The 16459-nt window shown below is 36.5% G+C and overlaps 1 protein-coding gene and 1 non-coding gene across 6 annotated transcripts in view; one reads left to right on the top strand and one right to left on the bottom strand.

Moving 5' to 3' along the window:
* The window catches only part of PLD1 (phospholipase D1), a 211496-nt gene that overhangs the window by 81817 nt on the left and 113220 nt on the right, over positions 1–16459 (bottom strand). For 3 of the 5 annotated variants that reach the window (XM_017955714.2, XM_009201360.4, XM_009201362.4), the window contains exons 12-16: positions 13987–14068; positions 6307–6417; positions 2377–2577; positions 1139–1352; positions 448–561 (exon numbers count right to left, since the gene is read on the bottom strand). In XM_017955714.2, coding sequence (XP_017811203.2) covers positions 448–561; positions 1139–1352; positions 2377–2577; positions 6307–6417; positions 13987–14068 — 722 coding nt within the window. The remainder of the gene's footprint in view (positions 1–447; positions 562–1138; positions 1353–2376; positions 2578–6306; positions 6418–13986; positions 14069–16459) is intronic. The other 2 variants (XM_017955715.3, XM_009201364.4) reach the window with 1 other exon arrangement.
* LOC116274042 lies at positions 7189–7292 on the top strand. The gene has a single exon (XR_004182521.1). It is a non-coding gene; the product is annotated as a small nucleolar RNA U13 (small nucleolar RNA).

Genomic DNA, 16459 nt, shown 5'->3' with positions numbered 1-16459 from the left:
TGCATTTTACACGATCTGAAAACAGTTGCTGCTTTCCCATTCCAGCACCTTTGCTCAACTCACCTCCCTCACTTGCAATGACTTCCTATCACCTACCCCAATTACTTCCAGGCCTAACCCAAATGTCCCCTCCTCAAAAAGTCTTGTTGGACCATCAGAGAGGAATTCCTTCCACCTTCCATAGAACGTCCACAACACTATTGAATTGCATGTGCCATGCATTTTCTCTTATTAGGTCTGTTTTGTCTTTGGTGCTATAAGTTCTTAGGGAGTAGGGATCTTGGATACTACAGGATGCTTTGCATAGAGCAGACTCTCAATAATATATGTAGCAACAAAACTGCAAACAGAAAGCCAATCTGGAAACACATTCACTATGCCCATGCAGCAGACAGCACAACCAAAGCTCAAGCCTAAGGGAGTTCTGCCACTTCACAAATCACTTACCAGCATTAGGTCTAGTGAGTCCTTGCTCAGACTCACTGGATGGGCGAAAGAGTTTGAAGTGGGGTTTTAAACCATGGATTAAATTGTGATGACTTCTATAGTGATTAAAACAACCTAGAGAAATTGAGAATTTTTTTTTTTTACAAAGAAATACAGATATCAAATTTTCTCAACTGGAAAGCAAGGTTGATCATTTTAAAGACCAGACAGGGCTATAACATCAGTTATAAGATTCTGTGCAACAGAAAATTGTAGGGTTTTACAATGGATTTCAAAGGAATAGTAAATTTACAAGATGTAGAAAGTCTGATGCTTGAAGAGATAAGCTTGATATATTTCTGGATAGGAAGATAAATGTAATTTCTTCTAAGAAAAGTTTATAAAGTACATCTAATACCTTTTTCCTTTATGGCTTGGTGTATTTTAGAAACCCTTTGTCATTCTGCTACCATTAGAAGCAGTAATCGTGGTCGTTATGACTTTTGTGTGGATAAAACAATAAATCTGCTCTAAAATGAGGCAAACAAAGCCACAAAATGGCATGAGGTTGAATAGAATGATATAGTGACCTCTCAACATTGCTCATTCTACTCCATCACAGAAAGACAGATTTTAAAAACAGGTATGTAGTGTCCGGCTATGGAAGAACAGTGGGTAGTTAAGATAAATTCTAGCAAAGGCCATGACTTACTGGAGGTGCTGTCAATGCTGCTGATGCTATCTGCGTTGTGCAGGTGGTGCCTGTGGAGCTGCCTGTAGAGACTAAATTTGGAGAACTTTCTTGGCTTTCCTATTCCTTTCGGTTTTGAATCCACATCATCAACACTATTCCGGATGGGCAGGTTTTGATCAGGCTCATTTTTATCTTTGAGGCTTAAGGATTCCATAGACTCTGTTGCGGCAGGCTGAGAAAATTATTTTTGTAAACAAAGACACTGCATAAGACATGCTGCAATGTGGTTCTTTAATTCAAGTAGAGCTAAGTATAAAGTTTACGAATGATGGAGGTTCTGTAATAGATATGCAATAATGTCTGAGGTCAGCCACAGGGTAGTGGTGGATTCTTGTGAACTGTTTAAAAACTACCAAAGGAATAGGAGGAGTTCTGCTCTGGCTCTTCTTTCAGTAGGTCAAATTCTTGAAATTTCACTCCAATTAAACTTTTAATCTCAAATACAATTACATGGGTTACATTCACTGTTGAACTCCTGAACTTGTTCCTCTGATAAACATTAAGTAAGCAAGGCTTCCTCTGTCAATCATTTTTCCTGTTCCCTATGCACTAAATTGCTATTTCTGCATAAATGAGTCACCAACATTTCCAGCAGTAAATAAGATGAAGCCCATCAAATTTTTTAATAAGTGTATTCATATTCTGGCAGTCATTCAGTTGAAACAGCAAGCAGATTGATATACACATATAGATATTTTGGCAGCTCTATTTAAAAAGGCACTTTGGGAAGTTATTCACTTCTGGCTCAAATTCCCTCTAAATGACCCCAGACTGACCTATCCTGTTTCTGTGTATCTTTAAGTAGGAACTTTCCAAAAACTGTGGCAGATACTTAAGGCTTTTTAATACCTAAATCTCAACTGCCATATATTTTTGTTTATCAATCTTATTTCTGAATAAAAAATAAATCTTAATTTAAATGGAAAACAAAGCTGAATATGGGACAGCCAAAATTCCACTGAATCTATTTTCTTTTCTTACAAGAGAAGAACAGACTCAGCAATGCTAAGTTACAGCTAGCTAGGTGGGGAGGCTGGTATTTGAAACCAAGTCTGTCTCATGATTGACTTAATGTTCTTTTCCCCTCCAAGGAGACACCATCTCTTATTCAATGAATCCATCAGTCATGCTATTAATACAAACTTATACAAATTACGTTCGTGTTATACATTTCCATAAAGGTGAAATATACTTACTGGGAGGGAACCCAGAGATGGTCCTGAAGTGACTCGCTTCACGCTGCCCACATCTGTGAGTCTGTGCTCATTGTCATCCCACCTTCCATAGGCCAGGTCAATCCCTCCTACAAAGGCCACCGATTGATCAATGATGACAAGCTTCTCATGGTGAGCCCACAAATAGACGGTGGACGACACATGATCCGGATGTCTCATCACCTTGAGAGGGAAAAATCCCCACTGATAATATGCTTTTAAAATGTCCTTCCTGTCATAATGAAATAGGACTGCATTCTCCCTGAAAAGCATTTTCTATAATTCAAATACCAAACCGTACAACGTATACACCAAAGAAAATAATTTTATTCTCAGCATTTAGCAAAAAAAAAAAAAAAAAAAAAGACTCCTATTTACTTTTCAAGCTCCCATGTCCATATACTATATTTTGGGGCAGCCGCCATTTAGCTTGAGGTCTGGCAATACATTAGAAAACAGTCAGCTCAGTTTGATAGCTGGTCCCCTTCCCCCTGTAAGGATTAAGTTAAACTCAGTACTGAAAAAAAAAAAAAAGCTAAAAATATTTAACTACTATTTATCTCTGGAAAAATTTGTAATGCATTATATTGATATTTTATCAGTTGTTGAATTGAAATACTAAGCATATGAATATAGGCATATAGATATTTTGGCAGCTCTTTATTTAAAAGGTACCTTGAGTAGTTAGTTAATAACCTCTTGCTTTCAAAATTATCCCAGTCTGACTTCTTATTTTCATTTGCGTTAAGGTAAAAAGATGACAAAAGCTTTGGCAACTACTTTTTTCTTTCCTTCCTTCCTTTCCTTCCTTCCTTCCTTCCTTCCCTTCCTTCCTTCCTTCCTTCCCTTTCTTCCTTCCCTTTCTTTCTTTCCTCCTTTCTTTCTTTCTTTCTCTTTCTTTCTTTTCTCTTTCTTTCTTTTCTTTCTTTCTTTCTCTCTTTTTCTTTCTCTCTTCGTTCTCTCTTCTTCCTTCCCTCCTTCCTTCCTTCCTTCCTTCCTTCCTTCCTCTCTCTCTCTCTCTCTCTCTCTCTCTCTCCTTTTTCTTTCTTTTACAGACTGTCACTCTCACTGAGGCTGGAGTATAGATGCGTGATCATAGCTCACTGCAGCCTTGAACTCCTGAGCTCAAATGATCCTTCTGCCTCAGCCTCCTGAGTAGCTGGGACTACAAGCGTGTACCACCATGCCTGGCTAATCTTTTTGTTTTTTGTAGATATGGGTGTCTTGTTATGTTGCCGATTCTGGTTTTGAACTCCTGGCCTCCAGCCACCCTCTTACCTCAGCTTCCCAAAGTGCTAGGACTATACGCATGAGCCACCATACCTGGCCTTACTGTTTTCTTAATAACACTTTTTTAAAACATTGTAGTAAAATAAACATAACATAAAATTTACCATCTTAACCATTTTTAAGTGTACAATCCAGTGGTATCAGGGTAATGAGTTAGGGACTCTTCTCTCCTCCTCAATTTTTGAAAAAGCTTGAGAAAGATTGGTGGTAATTCCTCATTAAATGTTTGGTAGAATTCACCAGTGAAGCCATCAGGTCCCTAGCTTTTCATCTGGGGGAGATTTTTAATTACTGATCAATCTCCTTACTAGTTAAAGGTCTATTAAGATTTTCTATTTCTTCATGATTTAGTCTCGGTAGGTTTCGTATTTCTAGGAACTTGCACATCTGCTCTAGGTTATCCAATGTATTGGTATGCAATTGCTTGCAGTAATCCCTTAGAATCATTTTTATTTCTGTAGAATTGGTAGTAATGTCTCTACTTTCATTTCTGATTTTAGTAACTTGAGTCTTTTTTTTTTCTTAGCCCATCAAGCTAAAGGTTTGTTGATTTTATCTCTTCAAAAAACCAACTTGGTTTCATTGATTTTCTGTATTATTTTTCTATCCTCTGGTTTTACTTCTCATGCTCCAATCTTTATTTCCTTCCTTCTGGTAGTTTTAGGTTTAGTTTGTTCTTCTTTTTCTAGTTCCTTAAACTGTAAAGTTAGGTTGTTGTTTTGAGATCTTTCTTCTTTTTGCAAGTATAGCTGTAAACTTCCCCCTTTGCACTGCTTTCTCTGTGTCCCGTAATTTTGGTATGTTGTTTCATTTTCATTTGTCTCTAAGTATTTTCTCTTTCCCTTGTGATTTTTTCTTTGATCCATTGCTTGTTTAACAGTGTGTTATTTAATTTCTATGAATTTCTGAATGTTCTAGCTGTCCTTCTGTTATTAATTTCTAACATTATCTTGTTGTGGTCAGACAGATTTTATCTACCTTTTAAAATCTATTAGGACTTACTTTGGGGCCTAACAGATGATCCTGGAAAATGCCCCATGTGCACTTGAGAAGAATGTGTATCCTGCTGTTGTTGGCTAGAAAGTTCTGTATGTCCACTGGATCCAGCTGGTTTACTGTGTGTTCAAGTCTTCTATTTTCTTACTTAAATTCTGTCTGGTTGCTCTAACCGTTACTGAGAGTGAAATGTTGAAGTCTCCAACTATTACCACAGACTGTGTTTTTCTCCCTTCAATTCTGTCCGTTTTTGCTTCATGTATTTTGATGATCTGTTATTAGGTACATAAATGTGTATAATTTTTATATCTTGCTGTATTGAACCTTTTATTAATATATAATGTCCTTCTTCGTCTCTTGTAATCATGTTTTGATTTAAAGTCTATTTTGTCTGATACTAGTTTAGCCACTCCTGCTCTTTTTTGTTTACTATGTGTGTGAAATATCCTTTCCATTCTTTCATTTTCAACCTACTTGTGTCTTTGCATCTAGAGTGAGTCTCTTGTAGATACCATATAGTTGGATCATGTTTTCTTAAAATCCAATCTACCAATCTCTGTTTTTTGATTTGAGGGGTCAATCCGTTTACATTTAAAGTAATTATTTGTAAGATACTTCTGTACTTTTGCTACTATTCTCTACATGCCTTATAGCTTTTTTGTCTCTCATTTCCTGCATTACTGTCTTCTATTTTGTTTGGTTGATTTTTTTGTAGTGACATGTATAAATTCCTTTCTCATTTCTTTTTGTTAAATAGTGATATATTGGATTGCTATTTTCTTTGCAGTTAAATGTAACATCCTAAAGTTGTAACATTCTAATTTGAATTTATACCAGTTTAACTTCAGTAACATACAAATCTCTGCTCCTTTAACAGCTCTTTCCTCACAGTTGTTGGTGTTGCAAAATTACATCTTTAGTGGGTACTTGATAGAAATTTGGTGAATGAATAAATAATATATATAAATTATGCAACCTAATAAATCATTCTCTGGGAGAAAACACTTTCATTTTTTCTGACCAAGTGAAACATACAATTGTTACATGTTTTAAGCCTGCTGGAGGTTTATTCATTCATTATGTCTTGATGTACCTCAATGACTGGGTTATATTTATTGATAGGTTTTAGGTATTTGGCAAAATATTAAATAACTATTTCAAATTGTTTTTCATGTTTATTTACTTTATTAGTATTTTATACTAGGTGCCACTGATTTTTTTTTAAGACATTTTAAATCCTAGAGGAGATCTCTTTGCTGCTATCAATGATCAGGGGATGTCACAGGGAGACCACATCTAAGAGGTTCCAGGATAAACTTAATGACAAGTGTGAGAACTTGATAGAGCTCATGAATATCAAAACAAATGCAGGAAGCATGTTCTTGTCTAAACTCTCACTTTCAATTATCAGAGTCAGAGAAGCAGAAATATGAGGTCTGCTTACCTCCATCAATGTAGGGAAGATAAGAAAGTATAGTATTTTGCTTCATTTCTGAGGACACAATGCTATTTGATCAAATATACATTTGGGAATTCTATAGATTATTACTGCCCAGAACAAAACATATCTGAAAAAATCCTATAGAATAATAAAGAACCATTGGTTATCAAGATGAACCTGAATACCTTTATGTTGGGGTGTAGACGCATCAGCGTCCTCTTGGTGTATTCACTATTGATGCCAAGAGCGAGTTCCACCTCTTTGTAGAGCATTATGAAGATCCTCACCCCTTGTTGCTGTCACAAGAGAAAACAGATGGAGGAATGAGTATCTCTGGAGGGAAGTTACAATTCATTTTCTTTATCCTTTGCACTGTACTTTCTTTCTTTCTTTCTTTTTTTGAAACAGAGTCTCTGTCACCCAGCCTGGAGTGCACTGGTGCAATCTCGGCTCACCACAACCTCCACCTCCCAGGTTCAAGCAATTCTCATGCCTCCGCCTGCTGAGTAGCTGGGATTACAGGCGTGTGCCACCACACCCAGTTAATTTTTGTATTTTTAGTAGAAGGGATTTCACCATGTTGGCCAGGCTGTTCTCAAATTCCTGACCTCAAGTGTTCCACCCGCCTCGGCCTCTCAAAGTGCTGGGATTACAGGCATGAGCCACCGCACCTAGCCTGCACTGTACTTTCTAACTTCTTTTATAAACAAATAAGATAAAATTTTAATAAAAAAGGCAATACAAGGAAGTGCCACATAAGTGTGTATATTGAGACACAAATATTAAAAATAAAAATCTATCTCCCTTCCATTCTTACAACTTGTCATATCAAGAAAGAATCAATAATTGATTAAAGATCCAAAACATTGAAAACTTTAGTATAAAATGGACACTCAAATTAAATTGATCCATCCTTCCTTAGACCTTGGATCTAAAAGAAAATAGACAAGGCCACTGTGGCCTATTTAATTGAGTCAAATTAAATCAAAAGTGCCTTGTAGATGCTAACATGTTATACAAATAATACCATTATTTAGTAATATTAATCATTAAAAAGACAATGTCCAATTCTTTTGTAGTTCATGAGCATGATGATTGTGTGTTCACTCACAAGTGTGAGATGTGCCACACTCAAATCTTCTTAGGACGTCTGCACATTACCCATCTCATCTGAAAAAAATATTTAAACAAAAACCAAAAGACCAGGTCCGATAGCTAATAGTATAGAAAAGCACTGGTATTTTCCATTCTAGTTCTGGTTGGTGACAGGCTTTCAGGCCAGGCTAAACTGCCCCTCACTGGAATGCTCCTCTCCTGCTGCTTGCCCACTCATGGATCCCCCTCCGATGTACAGTTCAGAATGTATTACCTCCAGGAAACTGGCTTATTCACCCCCACCTTGTGGATCCCTTTTTTTACTTTTTAGTCCTGAATTCTCCTTATTTTTGTACAGTTTGCACCATTTCAATTTGCATTGTTTGTACCCAGTCGCTCTGAAAGCATTCTGAAACATTTTGCATACATACTAGATTACGTATCTAAATGACACCTGACATTTAATATCCTAGAGAATTAAGGCAATAATTTTTCCATAATACTTTCTAGAATATTACAGATGCAGGCGTATCTAATAAACCATAATGAAAAAATAATTTTGTTATAGTTTAAAGTAATACTCCATGGTGATTAGTCATTGTTTATAAGGGAAATTTGAATAAAAATCTTTAAAGATATCTTACTGGGTTGAATGCACCTACTTTACAAGAACTAAAAACTTTTGCAAAACTATACAATTTAGTTCTTTTACAAGAACTAAAAACTTTTGCAATGCTATACAATCTGATATAACATAGGAGTTAATATTTTTAGGTTCTAGATCACAGGATATAAAATCTTAAGAGCAAACCAAACACATAAACATTTCCATAATATTGTCCTGCCAGTACTAAAAAGCATGTTTTGAACCCTAAATTCCTTATAATAAGGAATTTACTTCAAAATACTAACATTACTTCAAAATACTAACATTCTGTCTTTCATGGTGTTAGTAATATCTTAACGGTATATGTATTTCTGAGGTGCACACTAGATTTACATTCCAGTGTGCGTGAACAAGATTTGAGTACTAGGAGAAGACTCACTTTTGCTCTAAAAAAAGCAGGATCAAAAAGAATATATATGTCATTCTATTTCTCTGGTTAACAGCTGGCTTCTAGCACTTGCTAGTTACCTATTACAATTATGCAAGTACTATTACAATCAAGAATATAGATACATATTTCAGCAAAGAGTGAAAGTGTAGCAAAAGGTGAACAGATTAATTTTAATGGTCTGGCCAGAGACTGCTCTGTCATGAACCACTGATGAAGGGCTCTAAAGGAAAATTACAAAATTATTTTATTTTTCTCCTCTCCTGTTCAGGTCTATTTTTGGTATTTGAATATTTTAGAATTCAGCACTGAATAACGGTTACCAAAAAAAGCCTCTCACTAAAAGATATAATACAAAGAGCAAAACCCAAAATTTCAACCTAAATTGTAGAACGTTACACCTGACATTTTTCATCATGATCCATTTATTTTAAGCAGATGAAATTCTGTTTCTTAGGCTTAAGACATTATTACTCATGAAGAATAGTAGTTGCAAATTAGGAACTTGGCCTGAATCCTACAGTTTTCCACTTACCTGGATAACTAATGGATTTTTGAAATAATAGAGATATTAGCACTAATGGATTATATTCCTACTCTCCATTTATTAATACCTGACATTTTCTTCTATACTATGTCTTTTCTCATTGAAATAATTCTAAAGGAAATAGGGTAGAGACTTGTCTTTTTAGCTTAAAGACAAATGACTAAAAAGGAAGTAATCAAATATAGAAAGTTCATTTTTATGTGGTTTATAATTATTTACCTACACCTATAGCCACAATAAACATTTAATTAGTGACAATATTCCTGTGATAATAAAACAATGCACTCTTCTTCTTTTGGTCAAGGTATTGACTATTATCAACTCTAGCCATAAAGGGCAAAGGAGAATGAATCATTCCTTGGGGATGAAGGCATTTTCCAGGTTGTTACAGTGCAGGCTTATACAAAATGTGAGAAATATCTCTACAAAATGAAAGCCAAAGGAAAGAAAAACCTGATGATGTTAATTCTGCAATTTAAAACATACACTTTCAAAATATCCCATGCTTTAGTGCCTACTGCCTTTTAATACCCTTGGGGAAATTATTTTTTGCTTAGAGAAAGGGACAGAAATGACTAATAGCAGAAGTAGAAAAACAGATGGCCTGGAGTTGCCTATGCAATGCAGTGTTTCTTATCTCTGGTGAACTCAGCTGACCCAAAGTTTCCAGAGAATACATTTCATAAAACATGAATTTTTAAAGGTGAAAGTTCTGTCCTCTTTTCTAATTCGTTTTTTGTCAAGTAGAGCAGACATAACACTATAAACAGTAGAAATTTTTAGGCGCTTTAGATATTCAAAATACATGGGAAGACAATGAAAAGAACATTTTTATAGTGGAAATCAGTGACTTTGTTTCTTAGCCAGCTTTTCCTCCGATTGCTCAAGGTAGCAGAGTGAAAATATTTTCTAAATGAGCCAAGTCTGTCCGCTGCCTGAAGACAGTTTAGCCCACCCCACTCCCTAACCCAGGATGCTCACTAATGTTTTTGTCACTTGCCAAGGACTTCCCCAAGGGGTATAATATATTAAGAAAATGGAAAGTAAAGGGTATAAAGAAATCATTTCCTCACCGTTTAAAAGCAGGCAACATTGGGATATAAGAGCACAAAAGCTCATGTGCCTTTTTTCTAACAACAGGGAAGTTACAGCATGCACATATTTAACTCAGAAACTAACTTTAGAACCCAGCCCGGGTTCTTGCCATTCTTCTGTCTCAGCCTCTCGAGTAGCTGGGATTACAGGCGCCCGCTACCACATCCAGCTAATCTTTTGTATTTTTAGTAGAGACGGGGTCCGACACATCAATTTTGTTTGAAGCACATTCTTGAAGCTGAAGATACCTTCCCTGCAAGCCACTGTAGCCCACCACTTTGATAAGACTCTGTGTAGAGATGTGATAAGAATCTGTGTAGAGATGTGATTATTCCTGTCATTTCTCAGTCCTGGACGACTTTCCCTTTTATTGATCACTGACTGCAACTCTACATTGTGCCTTGTGATCCAGGACAGAAGGAAATCAACCTGAAGACAAATTCTCCCATTAGTCTAAGTTTTACAGGAAATATCACAAGTCTCTAAGGTTGAGATACACAAAACTGCGTGTGGGGATTTGGTTGCCATAACTGTGATGCAGCTTATCTCACCTCTTAGTATAGCAAGTGCAGAACTGTGGAAAGCCCTGAGATGTTGATTTCTTTGAGTTGTGAACAGTCTGCCTCTCAAGATTGGCTTTTATTTTAAGTGATGGCATTGCAGATCAGAAGGCCAAAGAAATAGGAAAAGTTCAACTTGGTTATTAACCAGATAAATAAAATATTGTATTTTTTTCTTAAAAAATAGCCATTATAAGAGATGTTTGCCATAGGTTGGCTATGAGGCAGAAACAGTTTCTAAATTCCTCTCAGAAAATCTGCACAATCAGATAGAAGAAAATAAGACATTCATTTTAATAAATCTTGTGGACCTCTGGGACCTGTTAATGCAAAAAACAAACATTATCTTTCAACCTCATACTTTGCAAAGCTAGTGTGTGGCTTTCAGAAACTAATTTATTTATGTGAAGCCGTATTTATGTGCATATAAAATGTCAATTTGGAATGATCTGAGTGGTAAAAAATTTAACACTCAGTAAATATGAGTAAAAAGTAATAATATGGTGGAAGATTAAGGAAGAGCAACTCCACTAAATGTACCACCGAGAAATCAATCTTTAATTGTATTACTATTTCTTTAGGAAATTTAAAATATCATTACCCGCAATTTAAAAATTATAAGCTCCAAGAAGTGGATGAAATGGAAATGAAGCACTGTTTTCAGACAATAACGTTTATTTGGCCATGGTGTTCACAAGGAACCTCACCAGGGTTCATGGGCCATAAAAGTAAAGAGAAGTCATGCTAGAGACAGAAAAGGTAACCAAACAGGTATGCTGAGGGCAATAAACAAGCGCATGCCAGCCAACAAGAGGCGGAAGCTAGGCCTGCAGGATCTTTCTCCAGAGCCCTGCCGAGGCATTTACTAGCTTTCTCAAGTTAACTTAGATGTCCTGTAGACACTGTACCTTCAAGTGATCTAAACTTTAGCTTTCTGAATCAGAGTTCTTCCCACTTTCTTCCACTATCAGAATCACCTTCCCAACACATCTTATTTGTTTGTTTATTTATTTATTTATTTATTTATTTTTATTTTTGAGACGGAGTCTTGCTCTGTTGCCCAAGCTGGAGTGCAGTGGCATGATCTCAGCTCACTGCAAGCTCCACCTCCCAGGTTCACACCATTCTTCTGCCTCAGCCTCCCCAGTAGCTGGGACTACAGGCGCCCGCCACCACACCCGGCTAATTTTTGGTATGTTTAGTAGAGACGGGGTCTGACACATCATTTCGATCAGACCACCCCTGCTTCCCCACACTGTCCTGTCCCACACAGTACTGCCTCCACTGTCTCCCATAAAGTCAAACCACTAGCTTTGCTCACAAAGCCTCTGCATCCTAGCTGCATTGAGCAGTTCCAGCTTAATCTCCCATCCGGCTATGCTAACACTCAGATGGGATTAACCACCCTGCTGTGCCTGACAAAGTCTTTGGCACTGCTGTTTACATTTACTACACCCAGAAAGTTCTTCTTTCCCTTTTAAAAATGTTTGTCCATCCTAAATGCCCCACATCCTTCATGTTGTGAGGGGCTCCCCAACTGGACCTTTTCCACTGGGAAAGCCCAGTGCTTTCCCTCTTGCCATAAAATCGAGGCATTTTTTCTGTATGCAACTGATACTTCTGTAGATTTTATAAGCTCCCTCAACTTAAGAACAATAGCTTTTATTTATGTACATCCTCATATGATTAGCCAAATGACCTGCACATAGAAAACATTCAATAAATACATATTGATGGAAACCTAAAACAGTGAAGTGTTGATTACATATTATAAGCAAAAAACTTACTAGTATTAGTACAGATTGTTAGGCAAGGCTGGAAAAATGTACTAAAACAGAATCTTGAGGGAAAATGGTAAAGATGCCATTTAATTGAGAGAAACATAGAGAAAGTTATTGCCCATTCAATAGGTAGAAAGTAGTCTGGTAAGGCTAGGACTGAGCTCAAGACATGAGTCCCTCCCTCAGCAAGTTCTCCACTGTCAAGGCTCAAATCCAATTCATGGTAGCATTCTTAGTGATTACCATAGAAGCCGGCTCATAGGAGACAGTAACTGTATGATGAATTATTTAATAAATATGTGAATAATGTTTTCAGAATCAAAATGTCCAATTCTGTAACTGGAATTCTATTGATGAAACAAACTAGACTATCCATCAAAATGATGTTGTTTGGCAGAATGTGTTTCAAATAAATATTATCAATTTCTTTTGCTTTCAATATTAGCAGAGAGGTCTGACTATATTTGTGGATATCCCCAGAAATACTCAAGTAAATGCATGGGGAAAAGATACAGAGAGAAAAGGGGAAAGTGAATGGGGAAAGAAAAAGTGAAATGTAGAGGATAGGAAAGAAGAAATGAGTGAAGGGTATGAGAAACAGAAAAATGCTAACCTCAATTATTTAGGCTCTACATGTTCTGCTAGCATATTTAATGATAGAATAAAAAAAGGTTGGCCAGGAGCAGTGGCTCACACCTGTAATCCCAGCACTTTGGGAAGCCGAGGTGGGCAGATCACCTGAGATCAGGAGTTCAAGATCAGCCTGGCCAACATGGTGAAACCCTGCCTCTACTAAAAATGATAAAATGCAAAAAAAAAAAAAAAAGCCAGGTGTGGTGGCAGGCACTTGTCTCCCAGCTACTTGGGAGGCTGAGGCAGGAGAATTGCTTAAAGCTGGGAGGTAGAGGTTGCAGTGAGCTGAGACCGCACCATTTCACTCCAGCCTAGGCAACAAAAACAAAACTCCATCTCAAAAAAAAAAGGTTAAGACAGTTTCTGATAACAGCAAAAAGTTAGCACTTTCCAATTTGGACATGCTAAATAATAAATCCAGGTCTATTTTTAATTTAAACTGATTTAATTTTGTTGAGGGCATATTACATTAAAAAATCACTAGAAATACCAATGCAGTCATTAGTGAGCCTAGACTGCTTCAGTTATTTACGTTTTATACCTAAAAAGCACACACTCAATGTTCACCCAGAATGTACAGGGTCAACTCCACAGGAAACAGTTCACGTTATTACCATGAACTTTACCAAAACTAGAGCAAAAACACCACCAACTGTGACTATTCCTCCCCCTTTAATATTATTCTACACCATGTTAGCCCCATCTAGCTGAAACCATTCTCCAGATGAGTTTTTCTTTTGCTTAAATGACAAAATAATGAATACAATTAAATGTTATGCTCCATTTAATCATTTATTATTCAATGATGAAATTTTATTATAACTTTTTTGCCTATAAAATTAACTGCCCATAACTGATTCAAAAATAAAAATTAGAGATGCTAACATAATCCATGCTGTGAATTAGTCTAAAATATTTATGCACTCAAAAGCAATAGGAAAAAAATAGAACCAAATGAACTGAAAAACATTAGTTATCCTACTTTTTGTCAAACTCTAAAGTGAAAAGTTATACGTGTGAAAGGCTTTGAAAAGAAAAGCATTTCAGAGACAACAGACAGTTAAAAAATTATATCAGCATTTTCTGGGAAAGTACATACTGCTTTTCGTTTAAGAATGCAGTCCAACCTCCAACGATTTCCCTCAACCACCGGGCGTTTCAGGAAGATTTCTGGACTCAGCCTGAAATAATGAAACCAAGATTTCAAGTAACTAAAACAAAATATAAAGTTCTGATTGTGTCATAGGAAGCAAAGGCAATTTCAGCCCAAATGCCATTATCATCCTCTATTGTGGTAGGTAATCCAAAGCTTTATGAGTCTAGGTATGAGTCTATGAGTCTAATATATAACTAATACTATGAGTCTAGGTATAATAACTAATACTATGAGTCTAAGTATAACTTCATATGGGAAAAATAGCCTTTAGCCATACAAAACATCAATCTTAGTTTTTCTCTCTCTCTCTCTCTCCCTCTCTTTCTCTGTCTCGTACCCACATGCACAGCTATGCACACAGGCAGATACTGTTGGTTGCCCACCAACAATCTCCAACTTCTTCCCTGCTGTCAGAGCCTCTCTCCCACCACAGACTCTGAATATTCTAGATACTTGCTTTCCCAGCCTCCTGTGCAGCTAGAGCACAACGTGACACAATCCTGAACAATGAGATATATGAGGAGGTACACAGGGGCTTAATGGGAAAGTTTTTCCTCCCTGAAACACGCACACAAATACACACACTCTCTCTCTCTCTCCCTGTCCCTCTCTTTCGCTCTCTCTCCCTCTCTCGGAGAAAGCCTGCCCACACTTCCAGCTTTAGGATGGATGTCATATGGGAGTATGATGCTTATAGAGGTGCAGCAATATTGAAATTCTAAGGGGAAGACCATAACCCCAGAATCACTAGACCACTCTGCCAACCTCAGAACTGCCCAACTTTAGACTAACATTAAATGTGAAAAATAAATCCTCAGTGTTTAAGCCCTCTTTAGTTGAACATTCTGTTACCCCAAACTAAAAGCATTCTAATGGATACCCAGACACACTGACTTCCTATACACAAAGAAGCAGCATCTGAGGGAACCTTGGGCTTTCTGGACAGGGGAGAAGGAAGGTCGGCTGACATACGAAATTCTTCCTAGGCTCTTCTCCTTCAGTAAGGCATAAGGCGGCTAAGGTAAGCTAAGCTTCGCAAGGCAGCTAAGAGTACAATAGAGTCATTTTTCCCCTGGGGCTGGGTTCTAAAGTTAGTTTCTGAGTTAAATATGTACATGCTGTAACTTCCCTGTTGTTAGAAAAAAGAAGCAGCAGAAAATATTCCTTTCTTCACTGAACTGCTAGACCTGAGGAAGCAGGGGTAGACTATGTCAAGATAAAAGTCTTATGGAATTCTGCACTGGAGTATTGCCCTCCCAGGGAGTCCTCTAAGCATGTGAAATCAACAGTGCTTCAAGGAGGTAAAGAGATTAAAAGAAATCAATGTTATGCTCTATTTCATTCAGTTAAAGAAAATAAAAACCCAGAGATAAAGGTTCTAAAGGAAACGTTATTGGGTAAAATAAATAAGGAAACAGACAAATGGAGAGTTTGGACAGTGTAAGTACTTGCATATTTAATTTAGAGTAGGGAACAAACTCAAAAGTAATCTATGTCCAAACAAGCAAACAAACAAATAAAGCACAGCAATTGATCAGAAAAGATCAAAGAAGCATTAAAAAGAAATCTGCTTTAAAATAGTAAAATACATTGCTGTCCACTGCTAGTTCACCAAAAATGAGAGATATCCAACAACATATACACAATTGCAATTTTTTGATGTATACATTAAATATGGGCTCAAAGAGCTTCAGTTTGCGGGAGACTTTTAATGTTATACTCTGCAATTAAGTCTTTATCATCATTTATTTCATTTAATCCACAAACATGTGTACCCTTGTATGCTGAGCATTCCACTAGATACTTTGAAGAATCTTAAGATAGCTCTCAAGGAGCCCTCAATTTTGAGGATAACACATAAAAAGAAAAAAAGATTTTGTTATATCATGGTGTAAACAAAGTATAAACCATGGCTGCACAGCAAGAAGAAAGCAGCTATAACTTACCAAGCATTATTATGTAAGGGTCTTTACTCACTTGTAAACAAAGTTATTGTTTAATATTACATTTAATTGAATCTAGGACACCAGTGATTGTAGGATGCATCGTTACTGCATGTACCACTAAGAAAGAAAAAATCATGACAACTGTAACTGTAAGAGCGTAAGATGCTTCCTGATTTCAGAGATGTTAAAACATACCTCTAAGTGTACCACTTAGAAGATTTAATTACTTTAAATGCTTACATGAGAAAAACAAAAAATTAAAAATTATTGATCAGACTTTCCATTTTTAAAAGACAGAAAAAGAAGATATTAAACCCAAAGCAAGAAGATGAGGGAATAATAAATATAAGAGCAGAACTTGATGAAATATAAAACTGAAAAAACACAGAGAAAATTCAATGAAACTAGATGCTGACTCTTTGAAATATCAATAAAATTTGTGAACTTCTAGCAAGGCTAAAAAACATGAC

This window comes from Papio anubis, chromosome 2 (assembly GCF_008728515.1).
Source record: "Papio anubis isolate 15944 chromosome 2, Panubis1.0, whole genome shotgun sequence".
In the NCBI taxonomy this organism is placed as follows: Eukaryota; Metazoa; Chordata; class Mammalia; order Primates; family Cercopithecidae; genus Papio; species Papio anubis.
Note: the sequence above shows the minus strand (reverse complement) of the source record. Positions and strands in the feature narration are given on the sequence as shown.